This window comes from Lygodium microphyllum, chromosome 22 (genome assembly GCF_053477565.2).
Source record: "Lygodium microphyllum isolate KBCC chromosome 22, Lygodium_microphyllum_v1.1.10, whole genome shotgun sequence".
Lineage (NCBI taxonomy): Eukaryota > Viridiplantae > Streptophyta > Polypodiopsida > Schizaeales > Lygodiaceae > Lygodium > Lygodium microphyllum.
In genome coordinates this window covers 7,122,162-7,141,677 of record NC_141156.1, presented here as the reverse complement: position 1 = coordinate 7,141,677, position 19,516 = coordinate 7,122,162, and the positions used below count along the sequence as shown (strand labels likewise).

The window sequence follows — 19,516 nt, the reverse complement described above, 5'->3', positions numbered from 1 at the left end:
AACACATTGAGGTGAGGTATCACTTCATACGTGGGGTCGTTAAGGACAAGTCTGTTGATCTTGTCAAGCTCTTGACTGACCAGAATCCTGCAGATCTGCTCACAAAAAGCCTCTCTACAGAGCGCTTTGCCTTCCTCAGGAGGTTGATGGGCTGGGATGAGATGACGCCTTTCCTCATCTTGTTGTACATGTGTACATGTTGTACTGTCTTTTTATTTTTCTTTTCACTCCTCACTCAGACAGATTCGCCTTTAAGTGGGAGATTGTTGGGGGTAAAGGCGCCTCCGCCTAACCGCCCGTGCATTACTACACTGATAGTCACCGCCACTGCACACTGCAGGTGGCGGGCGCCCGTCAACGTCACTTTATTCTTTATTCTTTTAGTGACAATTTGAATAAGGAAAGGCCCAGTCACACATTGTGACTGTTGGAGTTCCCATTTCTTGTCTCTCTCTTTCTTGCTCTTGCTCTCCCGCCATAGCTCTCGAGTGCAAGCTTTGATCCTTCTAACCTTTAACCTTGCACACTGCCTGCATGCTTGGTAGGCACTTTGGGGTCCATTCCCAAGTGCACTCCACTCCCCCATCTTACCCCCATTACACTTTTTCACACTACCCATCTCCGAGCACTATCACTCCTGTTGCAATGGCCAAGAATGCCTTCACGGATAAGACTCATTTTAACGAGTCAAATTTCACCACTTGGTCGAGTTTCATGCAACAAGTGCTTGAGTCTCAGGGTCTTTGGGACCTTGTCATTGGTCTAGAGCCTATACCGGACCCTGGACTAGCTCACCCTGACTACATCCGTCAATGGAGAGCCCGCAATGCTATAGCCAATGTTGAGCTGATATAGGGATTGCTTCTTGAGTTTCATACTAAGTTATAGCACTTTCCACTCGCGTCAGAGCGTTGGAGTCACCTTCTCGACTGCTATGCGGCCTGAGATCGTACTCAACGCATAAATCTCGACTTTGAGCTTCAAGAGTTTTCTATTAAGGAAGGGAATAATCTGAAAGTCAAGCTGGCCGAATCTTTGCCACTACTGCCTCTCCAAAGTCAGACAACGATCAGATTACATTCTTCTTGATTAAGTTACCCGAAAAATACTTCAATTTCATTCAGCACATCATCTCACAACCTCGATTGCCAACCTTCTATGAGTTTGAGTGTCAAATCTTGCGTTACGTGAGGCTGCATGCTGAAGTCCACATGAAATCCTCATCACAATCTTATTTAGAGTAGAGGGAGTTGGTTGCCTCTTCTTCGTGGGAGAAAACCAACAGTGGCAAGAACTCGCAAGATAAGAAGGCAAGCCAATCAAAAGGTGACTCCTCTTCCTCAAATGGAACCAAAGAATCTAGACCTATCTGGTAGCAACACCCTAAGAAAAATCTGTTTTGCACACTCTGCCAGAGAGCAAGCCATGTGAACGAGGAGTGTCACTCCAAGGCCCAAGGTCTTCCACCTAAAAAGCCTCAGCAGACAGCTGTGACTACACAGTCCAGTGAGGCTACGCCTTCCACTTCTGCTTCATCTGCTCCTTCAACACCCGTTGTTGCTGCTGGACATGTGGCTCGAGCACAGCCTCAACAGACAATCTCTTTCACTACCCCTGAGAGACTACTAATTGGTCTGTAAGTTCCGATCACGTTGCACTTCATGCATCCATCTCCCCTTCCTCTCCACCTCATCAAGCGTTCCCTTGGCAAAGCCCTACTATTGGTCGTACACGATGGTGGATACCTCCTTAGACTAGCATGTCTCTAGGTCCTTTAGGATGCTCTAGGTCAATCTGGCATCCATTTTTCGCACTCTTAGAGTCGAGCCCATAGGATTCATTGTCTTTAGCTTTTCCATTTTTAAGTCTTCCGCTACATTTACTCACACATGTACACATTTATTGCATTGTCTTCTCAATTAGATTTTCTCTCTGTTATGTTTTGCTTTGGAGCATCTCACCACTGACCTCTGTGTTTGCAAATTCTCATCTCTTTTGCAAAGTTTTGTCTTTCAATGTAGGGTTAACTTGCAGATTGCTTTGGTCTTACCTAGGCTCGAGACGTGGGGATGCGCACCATTCCTTTCATGGTTTCATCATCCTAGGTGTGCTTGCTCTTCTTCCAGCATGGAGGTTGGCAGATCGTGCAACATCTCTCTCGATACTATATGGCGGTGACTTCTACCTTGCTCTTCTAGCGGGGTGCTTCATCCACTTCATCTTCATCACCTTCTTCCATTTCTTATGGTTCTCAGCACCACCTGAAGACCGACATCAGGCTCCTCTTCCTTCTTCGGCGTCTACATCTAGATTGAGAGGGGGTTCCTACCCTTCTTGGTATTCTACAGGCTTCAACACTTTGTCTTCGACATCGGCTTCTCCCCCCTGTTGTACCTTCCCCTTTGCATTGCATGATTTCATCATCTTTGTACTAGGGCGCTTGGGCAAGTGAACAATTTCCCCACGAGGGACATTGTCCAAGTGATACCTGTTGCATGAGCATTCTTCAGCATGTAGCATACTTTGTATCTCATTGTACAGAGCATCACTTGAGAGGATCCTAAGTTGTTTCCACCGGCGGCTGTTGTCACCACCCCACCATACTCCATCACATGGATACCTCATCACTTTTTTTTCTTGTTCATCGACAGCCTTGAGTGGATGGGTAATCTTGTACTGCTTTGTGATGTGTTGGGTGTACCCTCCCTACTCCCATCTTCTGGGTCACTATTACTCAATCGGCCGCATCCCATAAAATTTAACTCACTTTCAAAAAATAAAAAATAAAAAAAGTTTAATGTGGTTCCATCCACCTTTGGAGGACTTGGTAGGCCACTGTGTAACCGACGTGCATTCTTTGTCCGAAGCCCTATCCTCTCTAGGGTGACTACTTGGACTCCCTTGGTAAGATAACCATCGCCTCTATAGTCTTGGTAGACCACTAGGCAGCCGACGTGTACCCTTTGTTCGATGCCCTGGTTGCTTTGGAATGAGACGCCTAACCTTTCAACTTAGTTTGGGCCTAAGAGGGGGTATTGAGCCAAAACACGCTTTCAGCTAATCAACATGTTTAAACAAACCCAAAACATACTTAATTAATGAAAAACCCTAAAAAGGGGAGCGGTTCGAGAGAGTTTCAGTGATCCCCTAAAAACCCTAATTCTTTGGGGCACCCTTCAACATCTATAAATAGGCAAGCTGCCCCCATTCAGCCTATCTCGTTTTTGCACATTGCAACAATTAGCACACACACGCGTGGCGGTCTAGCTCTTCGATTGCTACCTCTCTCTCTCCATCACCCTTTGCAATGCCCTGGCGCCTTCCTCCAAGCTATCGCCCACTGTTTGGCGCCCTCCTACCTGCTACATTTGGCCTTGTTCCTCATCACCAGCACCTCCACCTTCATCTGCACCCTGCGTTTGCAGCTTCTGGCTATAGGCGACAGTTGGCAGCCCTCCTCCTCCATCAGGCAACTTTCTGCTGCTGCGTTTGAAGCTCTCCATCACTTAGCGGCAGCTGGCAGCCATCTTCCTCCACCTAGCAGTTGCGTTTACAGTCTTTTGTTGGCATTTTCATCATCAGGCATCATTCTCTGCAGTCGCCTACACTCTGGTGATCAGCATTTGGTGTTTCTTCCTTTCTCTTCACAATTTGACTAGTGGTCACAGACTCGGGATCCATCTCCGATGGGCATCACTCTCTGACACACTGCTCTGCCCTTGAGTATCCCTACACTCTTACATTCATTTGCAGTATTCATTCACTTCAAAGTTGTGTTCTTCTTTCCCTTCTTCTGTTTGTGTTTGAGTTTTGCTTTCTGTGTCTGTGTCTGTGTCTGTCTCTTTGTGTTTCTGTCCTGGTCATACACTTTGTGTTTCCTCAGTGCAAACCCTAGCAGTTTTCTTCACAATAGATAGTAGACACTCATAAACTCCTCCAAGGCACCAGCACCTCTGTTAAGAGGCTTCAACACCTACCTCATTGAGTAGATGACCATTGACAGAACCCCAAATTTGTGTAGAGATAGTACACCCCACCCTCTGATGGTAAGCATCGATCATGAGATTATCCAAGGATACTAATCATCATATTTCAGCATTGTTGGACAATTTGGAGAGCCTCACCTCAAGAGATGCCATCATGGATGTAACCCCTTCATAGTAGGCCTACACTAGATATTTTAGATAATAGGAGAGCCACCTGGCAAGAGCGCTTGTACACATGGCTAATACGTATCTACTTTCTTGCTATTAATTTATGCCGTCCATGATAAGACACACCATGGATTAGTTGCAATCATAGTTGGATTCAGACGCATATGAGTCAGCGTACTAGACATCTGCAAACGTCTCGTGTGTAGATATATTAAAAGCCATTTCATACTTGTTCATTTTTGGGTCTTTGAAAAAATCCCGCCTATTCAAAACTGCTGCTTTTTTCCTAGTGACATTTTTTCCTACAATCTCAATATTCTCTTGTATATTACCTGAGTGTGTAGCCTGCATGCCTTAGATTGTTTATGTGCAACCAGCACGATCAATCATCAACCTATGCACTCTGCAGAACTAGGGTAGCGTGTGCAGAAATTCAGATTTAGGGCAGCATGCTCAGCCTGTGCAAAAACAGGGCAATGTGTGCTCAACCCTTGCACTATGCAGTGTGTTCACTGCTGAGTGATCAGCCTCATCCTCTCACTCTCTCCTGTGCTGCTATGCTGAGTGCTCTCCAGCCTACACAGAACTCTCTAAAAATTCATAGAGTCCCCTTTTCAAATTTTAATGTCTTTTATGCTTGTTTTTCAAAGTGTAAGCTTTGTTGAAATGCTTACAATTCCTGAGAATGCCTTTTCCTTATCAAAGGGGAAGAAACTAATGCAGAGTTGAGAGACTCATTAGATAAATATTGTAAGGTTCAACTTATCATATGACTCAGCCTAGGGGTTTGAATCATAATTCAGTCATACTTTCATACTCATACATGTATGGACGTATGAGATGTATGTTACCAACTATGATTGCGATTACCCTTTTAATCCCATAGGTCATTTTTGCAAGATAGCAATGGAAAGGAATAATGAGCACGGATTGAAAGAGAAGGACACAAGTGAAATCAGTGGAATGAAGGAAAATTTTGATAGAAATCTGAATGACACAATGCTGGTGACTGGTCTCAATCAGCCCCTACATGCAGCTCAGAGCAGCATTGAGGGGACTGGATGAAGGCAAGAGATGAAGATGATGACAATGAGACAGGCTGGGCTGAATATAGAGCACCAGTGGTGGATCTTGTGAGTGCCAATAATCACTAAATATGATGCACTGTGGTGGAGCTTGTGAGTGCCTCTGACCAAAATGAGAGTCACTGGTGAGAAGCTATCGAAGGCACTATAACCTGCAAAAAATAGCAGCACGACCCAAGGGCCATGGAATGGGCTTGCATAAAATAAGCTCCTCATGATCCTAAGAATTCCCCTTTGAAACAAGAAGGGCTAGGGAATCCACAGCCGCATTTCCAAGATTGTCCCCCTCAAAAACAAGAAAACAATGCAACTACTGTTAAGGATGACCTGCTGCTGTTGATGTAAGCCTGCTGTAGGGTCTACCTAGCTGCTGTACAACCAGCAATGATGACATCAGCAATAGAAACACAAGCTAGGAGGAAGGGAGGTAGAGAAAACACAGCGGTTGGGGTTGGTTGGCTGCAAAACAGGAGCCTGGGGCTGGGGCCGGCGGGGCTGGGGCCAGGGGGTGGTTTATGCAGCCTGTAGGGGCTGCTGAAGATCAAAATGCAGCCCTTGAAAGCTATATCTGCAGAAAACGCAGCACTGAAGGCCCGTGTTGGATGGAAATGTAGCTAGATCAGCCTGAAATGATGTCGGCCAGCAGTCTTGGCCACATACAAATGCTCCACTTCAATCCCTTTCAGCTTCCACCATGGCAAATGATACCATATGAGGGGTGTGATGCAAACAGGAACAATGAAAGAAGCACAATGGAATGAAGGAAAAAATTTACCAAAATCTGAATGATACACAGTTGGTCTTAGTTAGCCCCTACACACAGCTCCAAGCGTGAATGGGCACCAAACAAAGGCAAGAGATGAAGATGATGACAATGAGGGAGGCTAGGCTGAATACAATGCATTGATGGTGGAATGGGTGAGTGCCATTAAATAGAAACACCCCAAGAAGCTGGCCAACCTGCATTTCATACAGGTCTGGGACCTGATCCAAACTGCTGCCATGCCCAAAAGTGGCCACCTACGTTTGCCATTAGTGAATTGTCTACATGCCCTAGACGAAGTGAAACAGGCTGCTACAGTGATGCTGGTCACCAATGCCATGTACAAAGATGTAGGAATGCCACTGGCAGATAGAACCTCCACTTGGAATGCCTCGGGGAAACAAACTAGCAAACAAAGACTATGTCAAAGCTCCTAGAGTCCTCATCAAACTCAAACCAAGGGCTCACAGGCAAGAGATGGCCATACATGGCAAACATGACTGATAATTTTGGCCTCTACTCTCTCTCTCTCTCTCTCTCTCTCTCTCTCTCTCTCTCTCTCTGTGTGCGTCATATCCTTCACAACTATTGTAACATGGAATGAAAAAAAGGGAAGAAGAGAAAAGGTCAAGGTCAAGAATGAAAGGGAAAACAACATCCTATAAATGGATGAGACAATAGATGTGGAAGGGAAAAGGAAGTGGAAGCGTGAAAGTGAAAAAAAGGGGGCAGTTTAATTTTTTGCTAAAGAAAAAATACTAAAAATTGTGAGATGGTAGTCTTGTGACAAGTGAGCAACCACGGAATAGTAAGGAAGAAGTATGGAATGGGCAAAGAAACGGTTAGGGAATGGGAATACCCATTCCAAGGATAAGATGCATTCTAAACATTCCTGGGGACTGGAATGGCCATTCTTTGTTTCTATGAGGTCCACACCTCAAAGACTTTCAAAAACCAAAATTTCTCTTGGGAAGTAAAATTCCTAGGAAAATTATTGACAGCTGCACCTCCCATAGCCTTGTTCGGATGTGAGACCCCTAGCAAATCTTGATGTAAGAAGCTTAACTCTTTGATAGGAGATCTTTGGTTGACCTATGATAATGTACATTATAAAATGGGAAAATTGGGTAAATGATGGTGCCAAAATATCGCCACAATTCTTAAGGCATGCAATAAAGCCTCTTAAGGACCATAGCATTTCTTAGGAAAAATGATAAATGACAAATCAAATACCTTACATGTGAAAGAAGCATCGAGCCATCATATGCGACCATTTACATAACTTCGACCTTCCATGTGTTAGCAGTCTACATTCATGGGTATTAGCCACATTCAGTAGGCTTGTTTTTGAGCACCTATATGGGCAATTGGGCAGCTCATTTAGGATTGGTCCATTTTTGTCTCAGATTTATATAGTCTATATATATACTCCACTCCTCCACTCTTATTGTATTGGATCACATCCACTTGGAGAAAGGGGGATGGGGGATATTCCTGGTTAGTATATACATGCCATCACTTGTGTGGTTTGTACAGTAGTACATCTCATGTCTTGTGCTATAGATTCCATCACCCGTTCATACATTCCTTGAGTTGTTGTGTCCTCTCTCTCATTGTTCATTCATCTCAGTGTTCAGCAGTTGTGTTCTTTCACTTCTGTTGCCCATTCTCACATAGTATCAAATGACCAAGTTGTTGGTTTAGGTGCCTTTTTTTTGCTGCTCTGACAGTTATTTCAGATCTGCTACAAGCAAGTCTACTACTACAGAGGCTGCTAAAACCTGCATTTTGCTGCTACAAGTCTTCATTTGAGCTGCACAACTTGTTATCAAGGCTGTACAACCTGCACACCACCTTGTGATGCTGCATACCATGCATTTTTTCCTGGCAACCCTGCATTTTCAGCATATCCAGATATATTTTAGCTCCAGTTGCTTCTTTCTGCATCTCAATGCAGTTTCCTACCTGTCCACAAGCCCACTGACCTTGTGTTTTTCTGGCTGGTGGTAAATCTGATGATATCTTAGCTTAAGAGGGGGTGTTTATCTCTGTTGGTTGTCATGCTTACTCACTACATTCCCTTCACTTTGTGATCCATTTCCTGTATGTTATGCTTGTCAATTGTGTTATGAACTTATCCTCACCAAGCTCAATATGAGAGTCTTAAGTCCACTTGAAGCTGTAAATACTGTAGACACTCCTTGCTCAAGTATATTGAGAGCTAATTTCACTCCTCCATACGATACACTTTGCAGAATACATGCATATATGCATGTGCATATACATATCTGTGTGTGTGTGAGAGAGAGAGAGAGAGAGAGAAAGAGAGTGTGGCAGAGAAGTTTATTGGCATTTTATTTGTTGATGAAAAGTCATCAGCTCCCATCCAATCCTCTACCAATGGCAGATCAAACAGAAAGAACAAACATTTTCAATTAATGCAAATTAGCCATCCCTCCATTACAGCTGAGATCACTGTCATCCAGTCTAATGACTGTTCCACCTGGTATCTAAAGATGTTGGATGCGTTTCCCAAAAAATTAGGTGCAAGTCCCCCCAACGAACAAAACTGTAAACTAGTGAAACATGACCACCTGCACAAAGCAGTCGAAGACAAGCACACCATTTGCATCTCCTCTGAATATAAGTGTCGTACAGGCAAAAGTTGGTTCACATCTCTTCTAAAGATTAGTGTCTTACCGGCAAAACTTGTTAAGATGCAGCATTCAAAGCATGAGTGCCAGCTATAATCATCAGATCAGTGTTTTAACAAGGAAACACAGAATGTTTGTGACTACAAGGCTACATTCGTTGCCATTGCATCCTCTCCGGAGGTCGATAATTAGCATGAGAATTTGTTATGATGCAGTATTCACAGCATGAGTGCCGGCTCCACTCATCGGATCAGTAATTTAACAACGAAATGCAAAATGTTTGTGGCTAAAAGGCTACATTCGTGTCCATTGCATCCTCTCCAAAGGTTGATAATTAGCACGAGAATTTGCACTGTCTAAAATTGGAGGACTCGTGCAAGATACCATTGGAACGCATCGAACGCTTGCAGATCTGGACAATCCGGCATGAGAGGCTAAGCCAGGACGACGGTCTTTTGTCCGTTCTGTGGATTTTCTCTTCCTTTCATCGACAGGCAAACTGGTATTAAAGATCAATGAGAGCCAGAGACTCACCGGGACAGATCCGGAGACATTCTCCGTCCCGAGGTGCGTGTAGCCCGTCGACATGCTCCTCGTGCTGCAGCAAAGCCACCTGAGACAGTAAAATTATGTTGCAGGAAGGTGAATTTCTTGGCCTACTGCGTGATTTCTGTCGCCAGGTGCCTGTCAAGCATGTCTTCTCTCTCTCTCTCGTCCTGGTTGGCCTGCTGCTAACGGTGAAAAGATGTGTGAGGCCTCGACTTTAGTCTTCGTGTGGCAGCCTCGCTTATTAAGATCCACGAACTAAATCATGATATGGGGGTCGGAGTTCTTGTACTTTGTGGACGTTTGGTATGCATCTCAAGGGGTGCCTTCCTCTTAGAGGATCCCAATGTACCCTTATTGGTTGGGATATCGAAATACTTATTACTAAATCCCTGCTTTCAATAGCCAATTGGAATTGATCATATCCAAAGTAAAGATCACCCAAGGAGTAGATTTCCCTTCCTGCAAAGGCTTATGTAAACTCATCTACAATCATACCAACTCCAACATTCCTTATAGTTACTTTATTCATTGGTTGCACATCTTGTACAAATCATAGAGTCCCATTCTTATTTGATGCACTGAACCATCTGTTTGAGTATGGAGCAAAAGATGGTTCCAAAGGATCCATCCTTACCTTTTCATTTAGAAACTCAACCAATTTTGGCAAGTAAGCTTTCGGCACTAGAATAGGTTGCAAACTCCAAGGCACATGTGGCACAGTAAAGATGACCATTGAAACAACACTAGGATCCACACAACCAATATCATATCGTTGGAAAGTAAATGCTTTATCATGCTTTGATAACATTTCCTCAAAATATTGTTTCTCCTCTTGAGTTAAAAGGATCCCTGTTAAAACCCATCCGTTCTGTATGTCAATATAATTACTTTCGAGCTTGAGCATACTGATAGGTATGCTAAGTGATGTGGTATGTTTCCAAGGGAATTGTGCAATTTCAAAAGGATTTCAATAATAATAGTGACATTTGATATAGAAAAACTTGTTAATCTAAGATGTTGCCCTTACTTTGAGTGGTTGGAAACATTGTCCCTTATTGTAAGCATTGCCACCTCTTATAAACTCATCATATGAATCTGGATTGTAGGCACATGCTGAGTGGATGGCCAAAATGTATCCCATATTGACAAATCCTAGACAAGTTACTATACCATTTCAAAACAATCATATAACTAGATACCTCAAAATCACAATTAAGTGCAACCACTTAAGCATGTGACTTAAAGTCTCAACTTTTGAGTATAGTCATTGGTATCTTGCCCAATCAGAGACAAGTTCCTTTCACTATTTCACAAAACAACACATAACTGAGTACCTCCACTCTAAGTTTTTGATTTTTATCACATGATTATGTGCCTTCATATCTCAGTTCTTAACCATTATTATAGGCATGTTATCCCATCCCTAACAAACTCCCTACACCATCCAATAGTCACAAGAATATACATATATATATATATATATATATATTCATAAGGTTTAATATGAGATTTATGGAGATTATTTGATGGTAGCTTAGTTTTACTATCTCCATTAACCTATAAAGCTCGTCTATGTAAATGATACTAGTTACCATCTTACATTAAAAATTTTGCACAAGCTAATAGATTTTAGAAAGAAGAACTAGGAGTTCATGATAGGATAGAGCCTCCCCCATGATGTAAGCCTTGGTTTGCAATTCTTCATTATGGAAATATAAAATTACAACTCATATATCCATCCATATATCATACTTCCATCTAAAGGAGATATAAAAACCATGAAAAGACAAGGTTACACCTCATGAGTAAGATTCCTAGAGGTTGTGATAGTAGTTATAGAAATCAATGCATACAATCTCTTCACATTTTCATATCAAAATCACATTTTAGGATGTGAGAAACACATTGTAACATGACTCTTGAAGCACCAAATCTTGATGTTGAATGAGAGAAACTAATGTATCTTGCCCTATTCCACCATATATGCATACAACTCTCTTGATTTTTCTTATTTCTTTTTTCCTAATATAGGCCATAGCGAAGAATTCCATAAAGTGAGGATTGCAAGCTCATCTCAATTGATAACTAATATCCTTTATATTAATGAGATTAGTTGTACGTTAATGAAGATACAATGATAGTACCAAAATTAAGTTAGTACCCTCTATAAATAATCTCCATACATGTTGGATTTAGATATTATAAACTCAATATGCTTTCTAACGTGCCTCTGTCTTTGGAGAGCACCCAACTTTAGTTGTTATGATCTAGTTAGTATATCCTATGTAATAATATTAGAGGACATAAGATGTTTTCAAAGGCATCAAATTATTAGTGTAATTAAGAAATACAAAGTATGTAAAAAAGAATAAGATTAGCTCAATGCCACCAAATCAAGTATGCTTTAGTTTTCACTAATCTCAATGTCCTAAGAGAAATATGTGCTCAAGCTACTTAGTAATATATATGAACTATTGTGGACCTTCACCATATAAGAAACTTATTCATAATAAAATGGAAGGAGAACTCACAAATTGCAAGAGAAAGAAATAGAAGAAGAGTGCACTAACCAAGCATTGAACAATTTCCCCCTATTCATAGGTGAGCACCTCTCCCATGCATGTATTTATAGATTTGCATTATCTTGTTGTGCTCAAGATACATTGAAAAAGAGCATCCTTTTTGGGCTTCTTGATTTCTTTGCTTAAAAGCCATGCTTTTGACCTAATAATTTCTAACTCTTTTCAAATAAATCTACTCTAAAATTTTCACAAATAATTGTCTAGCCTTTTAGGCATTGCACAAAGGTTACGACCAAATAAGGTAATTGCGTGTGTGCATATATAATAATGTTGCACTTGAGAGAACAAAAAAAATAGTAATTTCACACTAGTAAACCACCCAAAAATAATTATTCCTTGTGCATTTAATGAGATCCACTAAAAAATAATTATTTCACATAACTCCCATTAATAATTTATTCGTCCATCACAATATAAAAGACATTAGTTCCTTCTTATTTATCTACCAAGCATAATGTGAATAGCAATGCATGCGAGCCCATGCACAATGAGTCACTATCATGCAACAAATAAACAAATAAGAATCCAAGTATCATAAATATTACCTAGGGATTTTAAAAAAATTATCCTTGATTGATAAAAACAAAACTGCACAAGTGATTCTAGTACTACCTTCATGCATAAAATCTACCCTACATCAAGGAGGTAATCCAAAAAATCAATGTACTACCTCAATGCATTGAATTTGTATATATCCTATGAGAATAGGGTAGCCATGGATTTTCATAGAACACTACTTCATGTGGTGAATATGTACTCTTAGACATTAATGTGACTATGAGTGGTATGTAATTATTAGATGATCATAAGTTAGAGTTGGCCATGACTTTTGAATAAACTAGGATTCTTCAATAAGATGATTTTTATGTTTAACTAAATATCTATGAATTGAGTACCCATTTTGGTAGTGCTCTACTTGTGGTTGATGACAACTTTAGGTGCTAATATGCTAGTGTCTTTTTCTAATAATGAGGCATTATCTACAACTGAAGTTACTGGTGGCATTCCCTTAAAAGGTTTTAACAAACTAATATAGAATGGATTATGAATCTGCTAATGAAAAGGAATGCCAAATCTGAATGCATTATCATTGATCTTGTGTATAATACGGAATGGCCCATAATATCTTAAAACTACTTTAATTTTCAAATGATTGTCAATGGATTTTAACCTTCTCTTTTTAGTACAAACCAAAACTAAATCATTTTCTTTTAATGTAATAGCCTTGCATTTCTTGTTGGCTTGAGCTATATATCTTCATTTGGATTGTTTTCTCTTATCAATCACTTCTTCTAAAATTTTCATATATTCACCAGTTAAAGCATAGTATGTGGAGCATTGATAGCTATGGCAATCATGGAAACATGCAATTTCTTTCTATAAACAACTTCAAAGGATGTTCTACCAACAGTTGAAGGTGCAGTATTGTTGTAAGTAAATTTCAAGATAAATGTTGGTCCCATTGTTTGGTTGGTCAATTGTATAGGACCTAAGAAGGTCAAGTACAATACTATTGGTTGCTTTAGTTTGGCTATTGATTTTGAGGTGGAAAGTTGAGGTAAAGACTATCTTAGAGCCTAGAATTTTAAACAACTACCCATAAATGCTCACAAAAACTACCATTACAATCGAAAAGTATTGCTTTTTGAAATCCATGATGAGCAAAAATTGTATTAACTTAGTTTAGGTCTTTTTATAGGGGACAAAATAAACTTCTTTACTAAATCTACCCACAATAGTCCATGCCATGCCATTATGGGTAGATATTGTGAGTAGGCGAGTGATATAGTCTATATAAATTTTCTTCCACGATCCATTAGGTACATGCAAAGGCATAAGGAATCCACAATATTTACCATGGCAACTTCTAATTGTTTGACAAGCAATGCACTCAAAAACAAATTTAGCAATATCATACTTCATATCAAGCCAATAAGAATATTCTTCACATATAGTTATGGTAGACTAAATGCCTATGTGCCTTATATAAGCAGGTGCATACATTTCATTCATGGCTATCTTCTTAAAGGGTGCAGTCATACATAATTTTCTTTGATAATACAAGGACCCATTAACATAAGCGTAATGATTAAAAATAGTGGTGTTAGTATTTTGAAATCTATGCCATGTATTAAGATCTCATGCATATGTAGGAATCATAGCATCAAGAGTTTGAATTTTAATCATAGAAATATGATTCAAATATGTATATGTTTTATTTTATACGATTCAAATAATGGAAATATGATTTAAATATATTTTATTTTATCAAAACTAAGCAAATGATATGAGTTTACAACTCGATGTAACTATGACTACACTAGCATGTCTAGGTTGGTATTACATCATTGGGTGAAAGTTTTGAGTGAAGGATGCCTATTCGATATAATAGTTAAAAACGAGTGGTTCATTCAATAAGTGTCTCTTGTTCAATCTTGATGAGAACACCAAATCAATGTAATGTTTCTAAAAATCTAATGCATGTATTACAACCAATAGTTCCTTATCAAAAGTGTTGTAAATTTACCTAGTAGCATAAGTCACCACTAGGAAGAAAGATTGAGAAAATTGGGTTATTGCAATATGGGTGCATGGGTCAAAATATTTTTTAGAGTATCAAAAGGATTTTAAAACTAGGACCCCATCTAAAGACAATGTTCTTTCACAAAATAACATGGTCGAAGATAAGGCTATCAATGAAAAGTTTTCAAAAAAAAATCTCTAGAAACCTGATAAACTGAAAAGAGAGCTAACTTCATGAACACTTATAGGGATAGGCTAGTATTTTATGGTTTTGGACTTCCTTTGGGTCGATAGTAATTCCTTGGGTAGAAACTATATGTCCTAAAAACTCAATTTGATTTGAAAGAACAAACTCCTATTAGGATTTTCATATAGATGATTTTAGTGCAATAAATCAAACAAGATTCTAGGATATTGTCTATGCTCTTTTAACTTACTATAAATAAGGATATTATCAAAGAACACAATTACAAAGCCTTGATCATCTAAAAATATCATATCCTTCATAAGTAAAAATGTAGTTGATACATTCATAATACTGAAAGACACAAGCAAAATTTTCCAATAATCAAATTATGTCTTAAATGTAGTCTTGAATATATTGGTAGAATCCATGAAAATTTGATGATATGCCAATTTAACTTCCAGTTATTGAAAATTTTGGCTCCCTAAGTCTATCCAATAGGTTGTCTACTCGAAATAGTGTATTGATTTTTCATAATTACTTTGTTTAGTATCCTATAATCAATGCATATCCTAGAGTTCTTATTTTTCTTTTCCATTGACAAGGCTAGATGCAAACAACGATGGACTTAGATAGATCAAACCTTTATTAAGTAGTTTGGCCACTTGTCTTTAAATTGCTTTTTGATGTAAAGGAGTGTTCCTATATGGAGCTTTTGTGTGGTGGAGTCACCCTAGGGAAAAGTTCTTTTTCAAAAAATCTAAGTCTTCATGAGATTATGGTAATCTATGTGGATAGTCATCAATAAAGCTATATTTATACGAGTCCAATAACTTTTTCTATGAGTTGGTCAATTTAGAATATTCAAAAGATTCTACTTCAATCACAAATATTATATATAAATTTTTTAATTTTCCAAGGGCATATTTAGCTTGGGTGTGACTAATGAGAGGAAACAATTTAGTCTCAGGGTTGAAAGGTGGAGCAAGAGTGAAAGCACAAGAAGAAGTAAGAGTTATGGAGGTTCAAGCAAAATAGAGTAAGGCAATATATGGCAACTCCAATAGTCACAATGTGTGATGTACCTTCCCTTATTCTATTTTCATGTAAAAAATAAATAATAAAGTGACAGTGACGAGTGACCACCACCTACAATGTACAAGTGTGGGGGGCGGTAAGTACAAGTAAATGTAGAAGGCTAGGCATAAGGAGCCTTTAAACCCCAATAACCTCCCACTTAAAGGCGAATGTACTTGAATGTGGAGAAAATAGGAAAAAAAGTGACAAAGTACAAAGTGTACACAGAAGTACAATACGATGAGGAATAGATATCATCTCATTCTGTGCTCATCATCTTCGTAAGAAAGGCATAATGTTCCATTGGGACATTTTTAATGAGAAAATCTGGAGGATTCTCAACATCAATCAAGAATTTGACAAACTCTATCTACTTGTCCTCAACCACCTCTTTGATCAAGTGACAATGGACATCAATATGCTTGGTATTCACATGAAAGACTAGATTGGGTACCAAATGTATGGCATTCATAGAATTCAAATTCAAATAGGAGTCATAATCATTCCAAGGTCTACTACCAGACAACCCAACCATACGAGCTCCTTGGAAACTTCAGTAATGGCTACAATATACTTAGCCTTGGTGGTAATAGACAAGGCCATGCATTTCTACACCTTGAATATCCAAGATCTCCAGCAAAAGTAAAGGCATAGCCAGAGGTGGACTTCCTACTATCTGCATGTCTTGTTGCATAGTTAGAATCTATGTAGCCCATGACTCTAGTATCTTGGCCACCATAATAAATACACATATCTACAATGCCATTTAGATATCTCATGATGCCCTTCACAGCGTCCCAATGTCATCTACCAGGTGTCGCTATATAACGAGCCACAACTCCCGCTGCAAATATTATGTTAGGTCTAATGGCTATCATGACAGACATCAACCTACCCACTACGGATGCATACAGGATCTTGGCCATCTTACCTTTCTCATCATCTGACTGGGGACAATTTACTTTATGAATATACTCATTTTGTGAGAGATAGAAAAGCCCTTTTTGGCAATTTTATGTAATACACTTACAAAGTATATGAGAAACATACCCCATGCCCTTCATCTCAAAGCTCTTCTTGAGTAAGTCTTCAAAGTATCTCTAGCTCATGATGAGCACTCCTCTCAACAATCAACATGTCATCAATATATAGCACCAAAATGATAAGGCTACCATCATGGGCTTCTTTGTGTAAAAAGACGAATCCATATGATTGCAGGAATAACCTTGTGAATATATATATAGGCATCAAACTTATGACACCATTCCTTAGGTTCCTACTTAAGTCCATAAAGACTCTTCCTTAGCTTGTACACTCTGTGTTTCTTGCCCTTTTCCTCAAAGCCCTTAGGCTATTGCATATAAATGTCTTCATGCAAGTCCCCATGAAGGAAAGTAGTTTGCACATCCATTTAGTATATGTCCAGATCCATGTGCACAACCAACACCAATACAGGGCGTAGGGTAGTCATCTTGGCCATCATAGGAGAGAATATCTCATCAAATTCAACTCCCTTCTTCTACTTAAAACTCTTAGCAACCAATTTGGCTTTATATGCTGGCTTAGGATAACCAAGGGTACTCTTCAACTTGTACACCTACTTGCATTGCAATGCATATTTTCCATTGGACAAAGGAACCACATCCTAGTATTATTTCTATGCAATGAATCAGATTGCATGGCTCTCTCTCAAGAGTGACTATCATCTTTGCATATAGCCTCCTCATAAGTGAGAGGCTCACCATCATCTATCACCATGCCAAAAGGCATAGAGGGCTCAAAACAATTAGGATGTGAGGCTCTAGTAGAGTGTCTCAAAACTAGTTGTGGGACGTATATGGCTTGCCTTCTCTATCCAACATCATGATCCTACACAAAAGGAGGATCTTGAGCCACTACATCATTAGCAATTGTAGCATGTTGTCTAACAGGGACTAGCTGTATTGTAACAAAAGGCTCCTCTTGAAAGATCACCCTGCATATCTCCACTACCTTCTCTAATTTATACGCATGTTTTCCTCATGGAAAACAACATCATGGCTGTGGATAACCTTTCAAGCATGTGGATTCCAAAGACAATAGCCCATCTCACATACATCATCATATCTAAGAAATATACATTCGACGAACTTCAAATCCAACTTATTGCATTTATCTTTGGGAATATGGTAGAAGGCCTCACATCCAAAAACATGCAAATGTGCATATGAGGGAGGTTTATCAGACCATACATCTTGTGTAGCTCTAATACCGAGAGCAATGCATGGGAATCTATTAATCAAATGAATTATTGTAGTAATTGCCTTAGCCCAAAAGTACCATGATAAGTCTGTTTGACTAAGCATAATGCAAACTCTTTCCTAAGCAGTTCTATTCATGCTCTTTGCAATACCATTCTAGGGTGGTGTGTATAGGGCAGTCAATTGACGCTTAATATCCCTCTTATCACAAAATTGCTCAAATGCCTTAGAGACATAGTCACCCCCATTGTAGATCATAGGCATTTTAGTATGTGCCTAGACTAGTTCTCAACCATAGCTAGAAAGCATTGAAACATAACCAAGACATCCAATTTTTGCTTCATGGGATAGGACCAAACCTTATATGAATGATCATTAATAAACATGACAAAATACTTAGCGCTGCCTAATGACTAACAAGGCATGGAACCATAAACATTTGAATGCACAAGAGTCAATAGCTCATCCATGTGCATAGAATTATACTTTTTATGAGAGTTATGAATCTATTTCCAGATAAACAATGATCACAAGAGTCAAAACATGAGTAGTTAAGAAGTGGCAAATACTACAAATAAGTGAGCACTTTCATTCCTTTAAGAGACATATGCCCAAGGCACCGATGCCAAAGAGATCCACGAGAAAGTTTGGACATGGCCAAAACATGATCAACAGATCCAAATACAAGCAAAGGGTATAGGAGGCCAACCTTGGCACCTCTAGCAAAAACAAGACTACCATGAGTAATCTTCCATGGAGAATCACCAAAAGAGATATAATACATGTCCATCATCCAATTGTTCAGTGGAGATAAGGCTTTTAGTTAAAGCTAGGACATGATGTACATCATGAAGCACAAATGAAGGAGAAGTATCAAACTCTAATCTCACATCATGTATGCTAATAATATCCAATGTAGTGTCATCTCCTAGTTTAACAAAACGTATCAGACAGTACGATACATATAAAACTAATAACGATGTTGAGTAACACAAAATAAAGCCCTTGAATCAAGAAGCCAACATTGAGAGTAAGAAGATAGAACATCACTCAATTGAGTAGCATCAATTGATGAAGTAGCAAGTATGTAATCATTTGAGTTATATTCCAACGCATTGATCACTTCTATCTTACCATTGGACTTAGGAACAATGTTATGATCATCAAAAGATTTGTGATGCACTTTTCCTTTTCTTTTTTTGCACGTAACTATCATTGTGCATCTTATGTCACCATGGCCTTATGTGACCCTATTGTCCATGATAGTGATAAGTTAGAGAGGACTTAGGACCACATGACTTATTACATGATTGCCCATGAGACTTAGACTTGCCCTTGTAGGGCCGTGAGTCTCTACCATGATTAGTATCCCCCTTACCACCTTATCTACCTCTCATTGTAAGTATATAAAAAGTATGAGTTGCATCAACATTCTTCCTATTTACTTCCTACATAAGCAAATCACCCTCTACATCCTTGAGCTGAAAGCCACCTTCAAGAGGGTTTGCACTCATAGCAGTGCAAAATCTATCCCAAGGCTTAGATAGTGTAACAAGCAAGAAAAGGGAGTTGACATTCTCCTTAAACCCAATATCCTATGAATTAAGTTGATTGAAAATAGAGTGAAGACATGGGCATCCCTCCCTTCATGCGAAGGTCCGTGATCTTCTTAACCCAATACAACTAAGTTATAGGACTTTGCTTA

The 19,516-nt window shown here is 39.4% G+C and overlaps 1 protein-coding gene across 2 annotated transcripts in view; it reads right to left on the bottom strand.

Moving 5' to 3' along the window:
* The window catches only part of LOC148016864 (uncharacterized), a 45,342-nt gene extending 35,848 nt beyond the window's left edge, over positions 1-9,494 (bottom strand). The window contains exon 1 of one of the 2 annotated variants that reach the window (XM_087662851.1): positions 9,191-9,494. In XM_087662851.1, coding sequence (XP_087518977.1) covers positions 9,191-9,244 — 54 coding nt within the window. In that variant the 5' untranslated portion in view covers positions 9,245-9,494. The remainder of the gene's footprint in view (positions 1-9,190) is intronic. The other variant, XM_087662852.1, reaches the window with a different exon arrangement.
* Between the last annotated feature and the right edge of the window lie 10,022 nt (positions 9,495-19,516).